This window comes from Typha latifolia, chromosome 2 (genome assembly GCF_019914945.1).
Source record: "Typha latifolia isolate L0001 chromosome 2, TyphaL0001v2, whole genome shotgun sequence".
Classification (NCBI taxonomy): domain Eukaryota; kingdom Viridiplantae; phylum Streptophyta; class Magnoliopsida; order Poales; family Typhaceae; genus Typha; species Typha latifolia.
In genome coordinates, this window is record NC_133087.1 from 18,341,234 (window position 1) to 18,356,367 (window position 15,134).

The following is a 15,134-nucleotide window of genomic DNA, read 5'->3' on the forward strand; positions in this document are numbered from 1 at the left end:
CTAGGGTGCGAGATTAGCAGGGCCAGAGGTACTTGACTTACTTATATATCCTCTCTATTTATTGCAATCCCGAGTGGGCGTCCTTATCTTTTATTTAACTCGGTAATTTTCTTCTTCTTTTTTTTCTCTAGGTAGGGTTTTTCTGTTCCTGTCTTGAACTGGGAGTTCTGGCTTTCTATTGTTATGCGATCGCTGCAGTATTGTTGCAGAATTCGTTTTAGGCACTGATTTGCAATCTTTTCTTTGTGATAATCCACGCGGAACGAAGAATAAGAAGAAAAAAACTCATCTTTTGATTGAAATCGGGGAATTTAAGTGAGTTATATTAGGAATTTGAGATCTGATTGTTTTTGCTCGTTGGGATGCTCCAGTTTAGTCCCGGATTGTGCATTTCTGGTGGGTAACGGATCTTTGCCGCTAACAGTATATTCCATGTACTCGTGCAGCAGATTCTCGATATCTGGGTATGCTAGATATGAATAAGGCATGTGTTTGGCATCATGGCTATAATCGTATAGGAGATCTGTAGCTTTTCGCAATCGCACTCCTATCATGTATTTGAAAGATGGCTTCTCGTTGCTGTTGAAGGTTCGAAAGCCTAAAGCTCCAGTGCTTCTATGCATGAATGTTATATCCAAGCATGAGGAAGTCAATGATACAAATGCTCAACCGGTAAGAGAGCTTGACGTTCTCAAAAGATTACGGTGTGAGAGAGACATCGCTGTTGCTCTACAGTATTTCAAGTCTCTTGCTGGCTCCAAAGTTTTCAAGCACACACCGCTTACATACCAAGTGATGATAGAGAGACTAGGATGGGAGAATGAGATGGATGCAGTTCAGTACCTTCTTCAGCAAATGAGGTTGGAAGGATTAGCTTGCCATGAAGACACCTTCATCACTGTGATAAAGTCATATGCTCGGATTGGATCAGCAGAGCAAGCCCTAAAAACATTTTATCGGATCCATGATCTTGGCTGCAGGCCGACCGTCAGAATCTATAACCATCTTTTGGATGCCTTACTTAAAGATAACAGATTTAGCATGATAAATCCTATCTATAGTAATATGAAGAAAGATGGAATGGAGCCAAATGTTTTCACTTACAATGTTCTAATTAAGGCTCTGTGCCAAAATGAGAGGGTAGATGCTGCTTATGATCTTCTTAAGGAGATGTCAAAGAAAGGGCATTGTCCAGATGAGGTGAGCTACACAACAATAGTATCTTCTCTTTGTAGGTCTGGTAAATTAAAGGAAGCTAAGGAGCTCGTGATGAGGATACCACCGGCTGTGTCTATTTATAATGCTCTAATAAATGGAATAGCTGGGGAATTTGGAATAGAAGGTGTGTTCTCTATGGTAGATGAAATGTTGGGTAGGGGTATTTTCCCTAATGTGATCACCTATACAACTATAATTAATGTGCTTTGCAAGTTGGGGGATTTGAAGATGTCTTGTGCTGTTTTTGCTCAGATGCTGGTAACAGGATGTTGTCCTAATATCCTTACTTTCACCACATTGATGAAAGGATTTCTAGAGAAAGGTAGAATACATGAAGCTCTTGATATGTGGAACTGGATGATACAAGAGAATTGGATGCCCAATGTTATTACCTACAATATCTTAATTCATGGTCTTTGCTACAATGGAGAATTGAAGAAGTCCATAGCTGTCTTCAATGGGATGGAGCAAAATGGCTGTCGTCCAAATGTTCACACCTATGGCACACTTATTGGTGGCTTCTCCAAAGCAGGGGAACTAGAAGACGCTGTATCTATGTGGAACATGATGATGAGTAGTGGTTGCAAGCCAAATGTCATTGTATATACAAGCATGGTGGATGTCTTTTGTAGGATGCTCATGTTTGAACATGCCCAGGATCTTGTCAAGAACATGCTGTCAGAAAATTGCCCTCCTAATGTAGTGACATTTAACACATTGATCAGAGGTTTATGTGACTATAGGAGAGTGGGTTGTGCCCTGAATACATTAGATGAGATGAGAAGATATGGATGTCCACCAAATACCAGGACGTATAATGTGTTGCTCCATGGTCTTTACCTGGACGGGAACTACAAGGAAGCCTTTAGAATGGTGAATGAGATGTTAGAATGCGGATTTGGGTTGAACTTAGTGACTTATAACACTATGATACACGGCCTATGCCGGTTGAATATGACCAAGGAAGTTTTACTACTCATAGGGAAGATGACCGTTCAGGGAATTCAACCTGATTCACTCACTTATAATGCAATTCTTCATGCCTACTGTGAGGAAGGTAAAGTTAAAGATGCTGCTCAATTTTTAGGTGGATTGGCTGCAATGAATTGTGCACGAGATGTAGTTGCCTACACAACCCTTATTTCTGGGTTTTGCAGTCAGCAGAGACTAGAAGATGCTATGGTATATCTCTTAAAGATGTTATCTGAAGGCGTTTCTCCAAATGTTGCCACATGGAATGTCTTAGTGCGTGGTGTTTTTGCAAAGTTGGGTTGTTCTGGTCCATTTCAGCTTATAGAGGATATCCTTGCTGATGGTGATGACCACAGGAGTACGGACATCAAATTGTTTGCTACAGATCATCAACAGAATATAGTACATTTCATATGAGATATCTTTCTGGGAAGTTTGTGATTGTCCAAAGATTTCAGGTAGCTCCATATGCCTTGTGATCAGGCTGCCACTATTGCTCATGGCATAGGCATCAGTCAGGTTCGCTTTCCCAAATCATCATCCGTGATGGTTGTTAGTTTTTCACTGTCAGTAGCATCACAGAAAATCATGGTATGTTCTCATTGTACTTGATGACATTAATAGCCAAACAACTTGCACGAGGAATCCAAGCCAGTCAACATGAAGACTGAAGAGCCTGTTATATTGCTTAGCAGCTGGAGAGGCCACTCTTCCTTGTTTTCTCGAAGGATTTTACACACAGAAACTTCGGTTGATTAAGTTAATTTAAAATTTCTGGTTTAGATGCTTCAACAGGACATGGTCACTGCAGCAGAAATTGTCCATGCATGAAACTAGTTGGTGGATAATTGCTGACCTGCTTGATGTCATTGGACAGTTCTTTCAAGGCAATTTGCAGCTTATTTACATGCTAGTGTTGCCATATCGTTAGAGAAAAATGGAAATTTAAGAAAGTCAAGTTGCTGGATATGTGGATCAACAAGATCAATAATTTGTCGAAAGAATTGTTGGTTGCTTCCAATTAGATCAGCAATTTATGTGTACTATTGTGACTACTAGACCATTAGTATGTCAAGTTGTTGGTTTGGAAGTGCAGATCTTCAAAGTTCTAGTGACAACAATAGTTTGATTGAACTGTTGGTTCTACTTGGAGAATTACATGGTACTTAATGATGAACTGATATGCTAGTTGATTGGTAGCTGCCAGTTTGTGATCAAATGGAGGACAAGTTCATTGAATACCAAGGATACTTCCAATGTCTTGTTCATTTCTCTATTCCATGGATGGCATCTGAAAATTCCTCATCGGTAATTCAGATGAGTGGCTCTTATTATTGTTCAGAGTTGTGTTCATACAATTTGTTATCCAAAGTTTATATCCTTCACCATCTTGGGTGATTTTAAGTTTCCTTTATCGTAGTAAGAATGTAAATGGTGGCACAATATAACTGGAGCTCCAATTTGAGTGGCCCATTTAGAGTGTTAACCATATATGGGCATCTAGCTTTGTCTTTGCTATTATACGGTGAACTTCATTTCTGAATGCTTTAATACATGCTTGTAAAGTGTCCAGTGTTGCCTGGATGCTTTAATGCATGAACCTAATCGTATTGTTAAACTCCAGAAATAACTTTCGATTTTTGAAAGAAAGAAAGAGTTTGCTACCTGAGTTACATATCTTGGTCTACGAATGAGATATCTCACTAGTAGAACGGATGACATCTCCATATGCTAATATTTTTGTCCCTTCTATTATTATGATATCGTAAGAGTCCATAATGCCCTCAACACAGCTCATACATATCATTATTTGATGCCATGCGGCTCATGTTGTTCAAGGACCAAATTAATAGTGAAGGAACTAAATGATTCATTATCACCATCCTCTTCGATCTCAACGCCAATGTCGGAAGTAGACAACATTTATGATGATGGTTTTATTTTCTGACTAGTGACTAGTTTGGCCCAGCTCGGAGAGAGAATAAAGAAAATTATCTTTTTATAATAAACCATAATCAATTCATCGACACAATGTGGCTCAACTCAAACTGATGAATTTTACCAACTAAACACTTATTCACTAAGACAGGACTCAAACGACTTAATCTTCACCATCTGATCCAACCTCCCTAGCTGTCCCTTTGAGCTCGATAACAAACCTTGTACGTTGTTTATGCTGCCTCCTCTATTAGCTGCATGGTACCGACCATCTGATAGGTGAATTAGAAAGGAGTAAGTAGACCTCCATTCCTATTATAATGCTACATTCTTAGTCTTGTCTCCTCGCCCTCGCTCTCTTCCTTTCTCTAGAGTTTCGTAAAGTTTCTCTATCTCTGTCTGCAGTATGTAAAAGAAGTAGCATATCAGATTGCGTGGAGTAAGAAAAAGTGAAAACAAGCAACACATGTAGAAGAGCTGGTCTTCTATGTATCTTATTTACCTGATACTGCTTTAGCATCTGAACTCTTTTTTTCTTCATAGTTGGAGTGACCAGATCCCTTTCGATGTCAAACGGTAGAGGATCCACCACAATGCCTTTAATGGACTCGAAGCCTCTCAGCTGATGGGAAAACAAGTCGTCATTTGTAGGATAAGTGCATGAAATATAGTGTCATATTTCTATTTGAAAAAATTAGATTGTTAAAGTGCATCATTCCCTTTCTTGTTGAGAGAAAAAGATTACCTTATTCTTTTCAGCAACTGCCTTGAGCTCCTGAAGAATGTACTTCTTGAGCTCCTCAAGTGTACATAGTTCAGCAAATGAACCCTTGTATCCATTTAACTCTGCCCATTTCTTGGTGTTATCTTGATGCGGTGTAACCACTGCTACCAGCATAGATCTGTAGCTGTCCCCATAGACCCAAATCTAAAGAAAAGGAAAATGTGCTATTATTTAGCATACTACTCTTAGGTCTCTTAATCATGAACTGGAATATGGAAAATTCTTACATCCTCAACTATCGGAGCAAAGCCATATACTTTCTCCAAATATTCAGATGCAACATACTCTCCTTGTGATAGTTTGAATATGTTCTTCTTTCTGTCTATAATCTTTAAAACGCCATCTGCAGACATCTCTCCAACATCTCCTGAATGAAAAGAACTACTGTTACTATTCTTGTATTGTCCGTTGAATTTTAACTTGAAGTAGCCATTACTCACCTGTATGAAACCATCCATCTATCATCACTTCCTTTGTTAACTCAGGATTTTTGTAGTATCCAGAAAAAAGAGTCTTCCCTCTAACACATATTTCACCGCGTGAGGGTACCCCAAGCGGATCATAACCCATCTCAGGTACTTCTTCTAGCCGCAACTCAGTATATGTGGAGGCAACACCAACAGTTCCAATCAAGGATATCTCATCAGGAAATCCGACAGAACTCAGACCACAAGTCTCGGTCAATCCTGTACGTGCAAGACCACATTTAATTTCAGCATAGTTCTTTCTGTCTTTCTGATGCTGGTTGTGAAAGAAACATATAAATGGAAGACTTGACTTATGTAAATTACCATATCCTTGAGTGAAATAAGCACAACTAGTGACTCTCAAGAACTCCTCAATCTCAGTACTCAGTGGGGCACCTCCAGATATTATTAGGCGAATACGTCCTCCCAGCCTAGCCTTGACCTAAATAGAAAAAGCAAAATTTCATAAATAAAGGATAAACTTTATTGTAAACACCCTGAAAGATAGCTTTAAAGGTGTATTATATGTTCTACAATTACAGATATATCAGTTATGAAGTTTAGAGGCAGAGAAGATAAGACCTTGCGAAATGCCAATAGGTCTGCAAATGGGGAAGCTGTCTTATGCGAATATCCTGATTTCATCCATGATAGTTTGCTGAAATGGAACAGTAGATAAACAGATCAGTACTTTTCTTTTCCAGTAATAGGTCTAAAAATACATCGACTTACTGTCTGTACAAAAGATTAAAGATCATCCTCCTCAGTGGTCTGAGTTCTGCTACTGCCGTCAACACACCTTGATGCCAATAATACAGAAATTATCAAGTAGAAAATCAATAGAATTTGCAAGATAAATGATTAGCCACAAAATTAAAGCTTAGTAATGTTCAAGACCTTCAAGTACTCTCTTTCTTTCTCATACTTCAAATGCAAATGAAAGAAATTAATATATGAAGAGGAAAAATAAGGTTCAATACCTTCATGAATTCTTTCAAAAACTCGAGGGACACCAACCAGAAGTGTTGGTTTTAGTTCCGCAATGTCATCTCTCAAAGCATTAATATCCTTGATCAGAGTGAAACATTAGCATAGAAGTTTTCAAATAAAAGTAACAGAATCTTGTAAATGCACCAGGATGTAGTTATGTACAATAGCTTTAAATACTTGAGAATTTTTTTTTTTTATAGAGCATGCACATACTCCATGGTAATATCCAACAGAGGCCCCCTTGTGGAAGAAGTACTCCTCAAGGATGCGGTCAAGAATGTGAGCCAGGGGAAGAAAGGAGAGATACACATCATCCACCGTCATCTAATAATGCAACAGGCAGTAACTTCTCGATTAGCACAAAAATTAAAGAAAAGAAAACCAGTATTTCATTTCAGTTACAGCCTACATTATATTGGTCTCCTAGATATGCCAAGACTCAAGGAGTGACCATTTTGGAGGAGGAGAAAGATATTTAGTTACCTTATCATCAAACAGGTCCATATAGATGTCTACCCCTCTTACAAGCATTGCATGGCTCTCATGAGTCAAAATAACACCCTTCGGATTTCCACTGGTTCCACTGGTGTACATTATGGTGCATATATCAAGAGGTTGAGGAGGATAAGGATTAGATGGATAATCCTTTCCCTGCAAAGAACTTCCAAATTCAGTTGAAAAGAAGCAAGAGAAGATGAATCCAAAATTAGAAGGATCAAGTTGTTGATTGGAAAATGCAGTGAACATCACAGAAATGTTTTAGATAACAAAAACAATAAACACATGATTAATCTGAAGCTTCCATAGAGATGCAGAAGCATTATGACAGGGGATTGCATAGTGAAACTTCGAGCCAAGTGTTCTATAAGTTCTATCATTAACTATCACCATATTCTTTTCTTGCTTGCTAGCTATTCCTGATAAATGTACATACAATCTGGAAACTAACCATCTGACGGAAATCATTCCAGGTGTACAACTTGAATCCAATTTGGGAAGCAGCATCAACTTGTTCCTTGCTTGTTGAAGTAAAAGAAATAATTGCTGCAACCACATTGGAAATAACAAAATATTAGATTTACTCCTGGAAATTAGATCGCATGATAAACTTAGCAATAATTTCACCTTTCAGCCGCTGAGCAGATTTGCAATCAGAGAATAGTATCTGCAGACAAAAGTATTAATAATTTTTAGCTCAAAACATTAATGATCATTAGAGAACGACAATATGTGAATATATAAACATCCTCACTTCTTTCATTTTCTTATCCTGCACAAATACAATATCAATTTCTGCATGCTCTATTATGTAATCTATGGCTCCTGACCCTGTTATCACAAAAGCAACGAGACATGTTAAATATGCTCCATAATTAGTTGGAATAGTACAGTGCATGTGACTAATGAGGAATGGAAGAACAGATAAACTCCATAAAAAAGCTTATGCACTGCATGAAACTATGAAAGAATTTATATTAGTTATTTTACCTAAAGTATCATACAGTGGAACACATGTTAGGCTGTATCCATTGCAAGCCTGCAGGTAGGCCAATTTCATAAGCAGTTATTGGTTAAGAAGGACCCAGTACAAAGACATCTCATTCTGAAACTTGTGAATAAATATTATCTCCGTCATAAACATAAAACATGTAGTACGGCAGAGATATAAACAATACCTCCATTGCGATTATCCATTGAGGGCAGTTTGCTCCATATATCCCTATTCGTGAACCCTATAGAAGATTAACATAGTATAATCAGCATCTTCACATAACCTTATCCAGATGATAGATAATTCAAAAATTAACAGAGAGTAAAATTTTGCTAATAGCAGGTTAAAGAAACAGAAAAATTCAGCATACAGTTCTTACAGGTTTAGCACCTAGCTGCAGGAGAGCAGAACCAACTTGCAGTAATTCCTCATAGACCTCCTTGTATGTCTTCCATAAATAATGCCCTGGCTATAATTTCATAAAAATGGAGCTTTCTTAACCTCCAAAAGGGTGCAATAGAGAAGATAGGAGACTGTTCAACTTTGCATACCTTCCCGTCCACAAACTCGCGCCATCCGAGCATCGTGTTGCTTGGGTACTTCTCTGCTGCTACCCTGAAACATAAGAAAATCATAGACTAAGCCCTTGAATTCTAGAGGTGTCTAACTCCCTAGATATCTTACCAACAATATTCACACATCAATAAGATGAACCTAAAAGCTCAAGTCTCAGCACCTAAAGACATCCCATGAGGTGTACATGCCAGGTTCAGGTGGTGGGAAGCCATTTTTTGCCACAACATTCCGATACACCGGCCCGACCGATGGCCGCCCGTCCTTCCCAGGCTTTCCATCTTCCACTTTAACTGTATAGACCTTCATGATTCTCTACCACGTATGAAACCTAATAGGCACATAGAATAGAATGAGAAAAAAAAGAAAAAAGAAACAGTCAGGAGAGAACAGTTTCCACATGTCATGAGATGGAGAAACAAACTAAAGATGGAAGATTGGAACACGGAAAGATTTTGCTCTCAATACCCAGTTCATAAACAATTCTTTTACGCCATTTAAGAGAAGCGTGTATACTGCATTAGGTGATAGAAAAGCAAGAAAGAACAAAGAATATTCATAATCGTTTACACTAAAAGGAAATGTAATCAAAACCAATAAAAATCTCGAAAAGGACGTCGACCCAAGAAGCATCACATAGATCAGAACGGCCTCATAAACATATAAATCCACAGTGGCTCCAGAAACCCATAATACCCAAGTAAGGTTAAATTAACCATTTATTTATCTATATAAAAAAATTAAGACTAACCAAGTAAACCCAACAAACTCATGGGAACCTCCATAAACCCATTTCCTGCAAACCAAGAAGAGATTCACACACACACACACACACACACACACAAAGCGAGAGAGAGCGAGAGAGAGAGAGAGAGAGAGAGAGAAAGTAGAGGAAATGCTTACAATCGATGGAGAAAACTCAGAAGAAGAAGCTCTGCACAAGCAACAACGCCACCCTTCAAGCTTCACTACAATTTGTAGTGCAAGTTGATAAACAGAGACACCTTTGTTGGCAATAGCCTAGTAGTTGAGAGTTGGAAGTAGACCTCCATTTCACATTAACTAGAGTCTATAGAGAAAGAGAGAGAAGAGAAAGCCGCATTAACTTTGTGGAAGAGATATTTTATGTACACTTAAAAACACCGATTAGGTTAGCGCGGCGCGCGAAATAATGGGCCCCAAAGAGCCTCATAGGGACGTCGAATGAGACGCAAAGAGCGGTGGCTTTCTATCCATTTCGATACAATTTGCACATAGGGATTTAAACAACTGCTAATAGTTTGTTATTTTACAAATTTATCGAATACTACAACTATTTCAGCTTGGACTCCTTTGGAGATTAGTCTAGAAAGAAAGGGAGATAGGAGCAGGTGAGAAATTGATGACAATCTTCAAGTGGATATCAATCACTCATTAGAGAAGTTTCAAAGCCTATGGTCTCTTTAATGCTCACCAATAAAATTCCATCCTCATTCCAATTCAGTAAATTAGAGAACGGTTGACCTGACAAACAAGTACATTAACTATAGATATTGTATGGCATCCTCTATTCCCTAACTCTACAACTTCTAGCGACAGAGAGACCGGAAATACTCCTTGATTCATACATAATACATGCGCATTGCGTCATGAAGAATCTAAATGGAGCAGGTGAGAGTTTGATCCTTCTTGAGAGCCCAAAAGAAATTCATCACAAGCAACGCATGAAGATTTTGCCAATCTTTTAACATCACTTCCACAATGTAACAGAGCATTGCATAGATTGAAGCGAGGAGTACAAAGTCCTTTTGAAATCCAAGTTCTAAGTAGTACCTTTCTACTGTTCGACCACAGTGAAGAGAAAGAACACTTGGATTAATCCGATGTAGAGGTAACATCATCTACACTTCAGAGGATCTATTTGACGTTAATCACAGATCAACCCCGTACATGAAGATTCCTTTTATCTATAAAAAATTGAGATACATTGGTATGTTGGGTGGGTAGATGTTAAAAGGAGTAGTTATGGATCATCATGTGGCCAATCGACAGTTGCAAGTTTGTTGGCTATCCACCAAAGAGATGTGACGAACTTAAATTCATGATAAGCGGTGAAGTTGGACTACCTAGTTACCTTTTTCCCATGCATTGCATCCAACTCTAAATAAGCCAAGAACTGTTCATAAAGTTATATTTTTGGCTCGGTTTATAGCAATCTATACAATCAAAGGCAATCCAGAAAAGAAAGATGGAAAAGACGTGCTGCAAGCTATTCAATGTAATATTAAATGCGTGGAGGGAGTGTTAAGTGTTGCATCTGAAAAAAGAAGAGGTCCCGTCCCCACTTGGTAAAAGCTTATCTTGGGTGGTAGTTTGATCTTGATAAATGTCCTTGATGTGGAGTTGTATCCATATTGATACTTACTGGCCTAGTGTAAGTGTGGTTGGGTGGGTGGGATTGTTCATTGCTTCACGAGATATTTACACGCAAGTAGGAACTGTGCATGTGATAACTGAAAGATTCTTTCTTCTGATTAAATTAGAAGAGTTAAAAAGAGGAGTTTGAACTTCTCTCTCTCTCAACCAAAAAAAAAAGGAGTTTGAACTAAGATAAACGAAATACTATGCGGTACGAGGGGAAGGAAGGAAGGAAGAAAGAAAGAAAAAAAAATATGCAACCATTGTCGCACAGGATATGCACTGACTGATAAGGATGGTGCTACATTCCAACCGCCCTGCATTAAGTTTTCGCCTGCAAATTAGATGCCTTCATAGATGCTTAGAGTGGCCATAAATGTATAGCCTAGCTAGTCTTGAATACATGCTCTTGATCAAACAGTAAGATGGACAATGTCAATATTCCTCCTAACAGGGAAATTCTCTTTCAGTACAATAGGGATTGAGATCATCAAAGATGTACCCACAACCGTCTGATACAGCGAACCCGCTTTATTGAATGAAGAGAGCTACTTAGACAAACTCAGAACCATGTTGTTTCTATTGATGTAAATTGTCACATATATGCTGTTTTGAAGATTATACATCTTATATCGATGAAAAATAGGTTGAAAAGGAATGACTATACCTGTTTCAGGCCCAACTTGCTATAGTCCAAGAAATTCCACATGTTATAACTTGATGAATTCCTAAGAGGGCACAATATCCAGTTAAAAAGATAACATCGGAGCATTCATCGGTCATATGTTTTGTATAGTGTGCTATGCTAGATTGGCTACAATTGTACAACCTACAAATGCTGATAATACCAGTTGTTTAATCAATGAACAAAAAGAACTATACATCTTGCTTCCGTTTAAACCTCTTCACTTTTCTCTGAAGCGTCTTGAATTTACCCTTCTTATCATTGGCACACTAGAGTGAAACAGAACTGTCTCTCAGTAGTAACCTTCCATATATCACAACTGCAGCCCCTGCCAAATAGCACAAATTCCTCAGTATCATGAACAGCCATATCTCACTGCCAGACAATGAACAGAGATGTTTAAGGATATTATTTTTAGATAAAAATTGTTGGGCTTCTTAAATCTTCCAAAGGCATTTTGACAATCATATATGCATTATGTAATAAAGATGTTAATATTGCATACCGGAGAAGCCTGTATCCATCTTCCACAAATCCAATCATAGTGAAGCCTCAATTCTTCATGCCCAAATTCCATCTCCTCATTCCAAGTCCTGAAGTACACAATATACCTTGGACCTCTCAGAACCTTTGATACTATTCCTACCCACCAGCCATCATTATAGAAGACATCAACTTCTTCAAGTAACTTGAATTCAACAACAGGAGTGTTCGGAGGAGTAGGTCTGATATGTCGTGGACCAACAGTTTCTGTCAAAAGCTTAGTTTCATCATCAGTTCTCAAATTTTGATACTCCACCAGAAACTTCTTCCCAACTGATTTAACAACAGTTGCTGTGTACCAAGCTCCACGAAAACCTTCATCATCACTGCTAACTTCAACCTTTCTCCCTTTTACGAATTCAATTTCCAGCACCTTCTGAAATGAAACAGATCAGCAATAACTACTATGAAAAGACTACAAAATCAATGTAAGGCCGCATGTTCCAGCAATAAATGATAGTGCATAGTAATTGAAACTAACATAAGCAAAAATGTGATACAAGCCATTATGATTTTTTTTTATATAGAATGAAGGTGAAATCAACGATGACCCCTGGGGCGCTATGCTACGTATTTAGGATTCAGTAATTGTTTATGTCAAACAGGTAGATTTTAGAGATATCAATTGCTACTCTCTGTTATATTAACTTATATATATGACAAAATCTTGGTTTTAAGTTGTTCTTATTTTTCATAATTTAGACTTTTCAGCCAAGCTTGAAACTGAATCTCAAAATTTAAGGAGTTATGAAACTGATGTTATTGTAGCTTGATTTGAGAATGAAAGGGCCATTATTTTTTTGAATATTTGCTAGTTACTCTGCCACTAGTTTTTGGTTACTGTATGCTCGACTGAGATCCCAAACAACACTGTTTATCACTGAGAATATATGTCAACTAAACTTTTCTGCCATTAGTATGATAACATGCTGTACTTTTTTGAACTAGCTAGACTCGTGATTTTATGAACAATTTAACAATAGTAAGTAGTGTTCTAAGTAAGTAACTTTTTATCAGTTTATATTCTATATCAAAAGAATTCAAACTGAGTCTAGATTATCATTTTCACTAACTTTATAGTGAAGGAGTTTAACCCATGTAAACTTACCTCTACCAGTTGAAAAACAATGGTCTAAACAACGTTGATTGAAACTAACAGTTGAATTCATATGCTTGTTGGTAGAGATGCAAAAAAGGCAATAAATCTAACTAAACAATAAAATAAATCACCATAGCTTCAAATCGGGACAAATAGTAAAAAGAAGTTATCATGATGTAATGGGAAAAAAAATTTGTGTAATAATTGACTAATTTTACACAACTCAAATATCAAGATCAATAAGCTACATCAAGGCCATGTTACACAAAAAAAAATTTGCACATAACCACAAATTGACAACTAATAAGGAAATAATAATGTGTTCGATCACAATCTATATGGCCCTAAAACATTTTGAGCTGCTATATAGGAATCAGCTATCAGAAGAAATTGTTTTACAAATTACAGCAGCAAATAAGCATGGATTATGAACATATATTATATTCAAGGCGCTATCAATGGATGATTTAGAAAAATATATAAGAATGTGTACACAAAGAAACGACAAAAATGATATCTAGATGTCTAAACACCAAACTTAGAAATGGATAGTGTGGAACATAAAGGAGAAGATTCTTGTCGAGATTATTCGAACCTGTGATGCCGGGATCCACTGCCTACAAACCCAATCATAGCGGAGCCTCAGCTTTGTCTGATTGAATTCTATCTCCTTGTCCCAATGTATAGACTTCACTGTATATGATGAGCCATCGTGAATCTTGGTGATTACTCCAGGCCACCAGCCATCACCATAGAATGCTTCAACCTCATCAAGCATGCAAAAACTAACACCAGGTTCACGGGGAGAACAAGGCCTGATGTGTTGCAAGTCGACTATCTCTCTCAGCAACTCTGTGCCAACATCATTTCTCAGATCCATATACTCCACCAAGAAACTGTTCTCCCAAATCACCTTAGCAATGACAGCAGGGAACCAAGCAACAGCGAAGTTCTCTCTTAGCCGGGCAACTTCAACTTGACTTCCTTTCTCATGCATCAAATTGGATGATTCCTGCGGATGAAACTGAATGTTAATGCTTATTAACTAGCGCCCAATTTATATACTATAAATTCCCAAACTGTCATTATGTCAAACAGCATGTAAGCATCAACACCAGTTGCAACGGTAACACGCACATCAGCACCTATTCATGTTCTCATAAGTCCAAATCAACTATATAGTATCTTTCAAGTGAATTTCCAAAGTTTGGATTATAAACACCACAATTCCTCCCATATTTTAAAAGAAAAGAAGGTTTTAAAGGGAAAGAAGAGCAAAGAAACCCAAGAACCATTGATTCGGGCAAAACCCATTTGCCATCGACCCACTCCAGATGCGCCCTGAGATCTTCGTGCCCGAAGTCCATCTCCTCCCTCGACGCCGGGAAGCAGACGGCGTACGTCCTCTTCCTCCCCACGCCCGCCACACTCGTCACGACCCCGACCCACCACGCGTCGTTGTAGGACACGTCGACGACCTGGTAGAGAGTGAATCCCGAGGCGGCAGCGCGCAGCGGCGGATGGGGGCGGACGTGACGGGCGTCGACGGTCTCCCGGAGAGGGCGAGAGGGGTCGGAGTCATCGACGAAGGCGTCGTAGTCCACGGTGTACCGGCGTTGATTGGGCATGGAGCGGACGACACGGGCGGCGAAGTAGGCGCCGCGGAATCCATCCTCGTCGCTGCTGACCTCCACCTCGTCCCCCGTAATGAAGTCCAACGATGGCATCTCTACCCCTCCACCTACTAGGGTGAGGCTTCTCCAGCTCTGATGTTATGGTTACTATTTTTGGCGGGAAACGGAAGGCAAGAGGAAAGAAGACGGATAGCGTGGAAAACAAAGGAGATGAAGTTAGTGCGGTCACCGGAGGTGAAAAAGTTTCTTTTAATAGGGGCATTTTGCATTCAACACCCTTATATTCAAACATATAATTAAAGGTTCAAAGTGCAATTCTTTACGTAAATTTCTGCTGCGGAT

The 15,134-nt window shown here is 38.6% G+C and overlaps 3 protein-coding genes across 4 annotated transcripts; 1 reads left to right on the forward strand and 2 right to left on the reverse strand.

Moving 5' to 3' along the window:
* The first annotated feature begins 420 nt into the window (after positions 1-420).
* On the forward strand, positions 421-3,711 carry LOC140782133 (uncharacterized). Its single transcript, XM_073128547.1, has one exon. It carries the CDS (start codon positions 553-555, stop codon positions 2,605-2,607), a length of 2,055 nt encoding a protein of 684 aa, XP_072984648.1. The 5' UTR covers positions 421-552; the 3' UTR covers positions 2,608-3,711.
* Positions 3,712-4,172: 461 nt separating this feature from the next.
* LOC140782134 (long chain acyl-CoA synthetase 1-like) lies at positions 4,173-9,537 on the reverse strand. Its single transcript, XM_073128548.1, has 20 exons — positions 9,338-9,537; positions 8,598-8,765; positions 8,413-8,476; positions 8,241-8,330; positions 8,046-8,102; positions 7,858-7,906; positions 7,622-7,698; positions 7,495-7,534; positions 7,319-7,413; positions 6,853-7,020; positions 6,583-6,693; positions 6,360-6,447; positions 6,112-6,178; positions 5,962-6,037; positions 5,704-5,821; positions 5,353-5,598; positions 5,140-5,279; positions 4,874-5,056; positions 4,631-4,750; positions 4,173-4,527 (listed from the first exon to the last, which is right to left on the reverse strand). Exons 2-20 carry the CDS (start codon positions 8,741-8,743, stop codon positions 4,444-4,446), a joined length of 2,019 nt encoding a protein of 672 aa, XP_072984649.1. The 5' UTR covers positions 8,744-8,765; positions 9,338-9,537; the 3' UTR covers positions 4,173-4,443.
* Positions 9,538-11,522: 1,985 nt separating this feature from the next.
* LOC140782802 (protein AGENET DOMAIN (AGD)-CONTAINING P1-like) lies at positions 11,523-15,013 on the reverse strand. Of its 2 annotated transcripts, none has more exons than XM_073129581.1 (4): positions 14,451-15,013; positions 13,754-14,170; positions 12,022-12,435; positions 11,523-11,844 (listed from the first exon to the last, which is right to left on the reverse strand). In XM_073129581.1, the coding sequence occupies exons 1-4, from the start codon at positions 14,883-14,885 to the stop codon at positions 11,830-11,832; spliced, it is 1,281 nt and encodes a 426-aa protein (XP_072985682.1). In that variant the 5' UTR covers positions 14,886-15,013; the 3' UTR covers positions 11,523-11,829. The 2 variants fall into 2 exon arrangements, with proteins under 2 accessions (XP_072985682.1, XP_072985683.1); XM_073129582.1 differs by having other exon boundaries at positions 12,022-12,432; positions 14,451-15,006.
* Between the last annotated feature and the right edge of the window lie 121 nt (positions 15,014-15,134).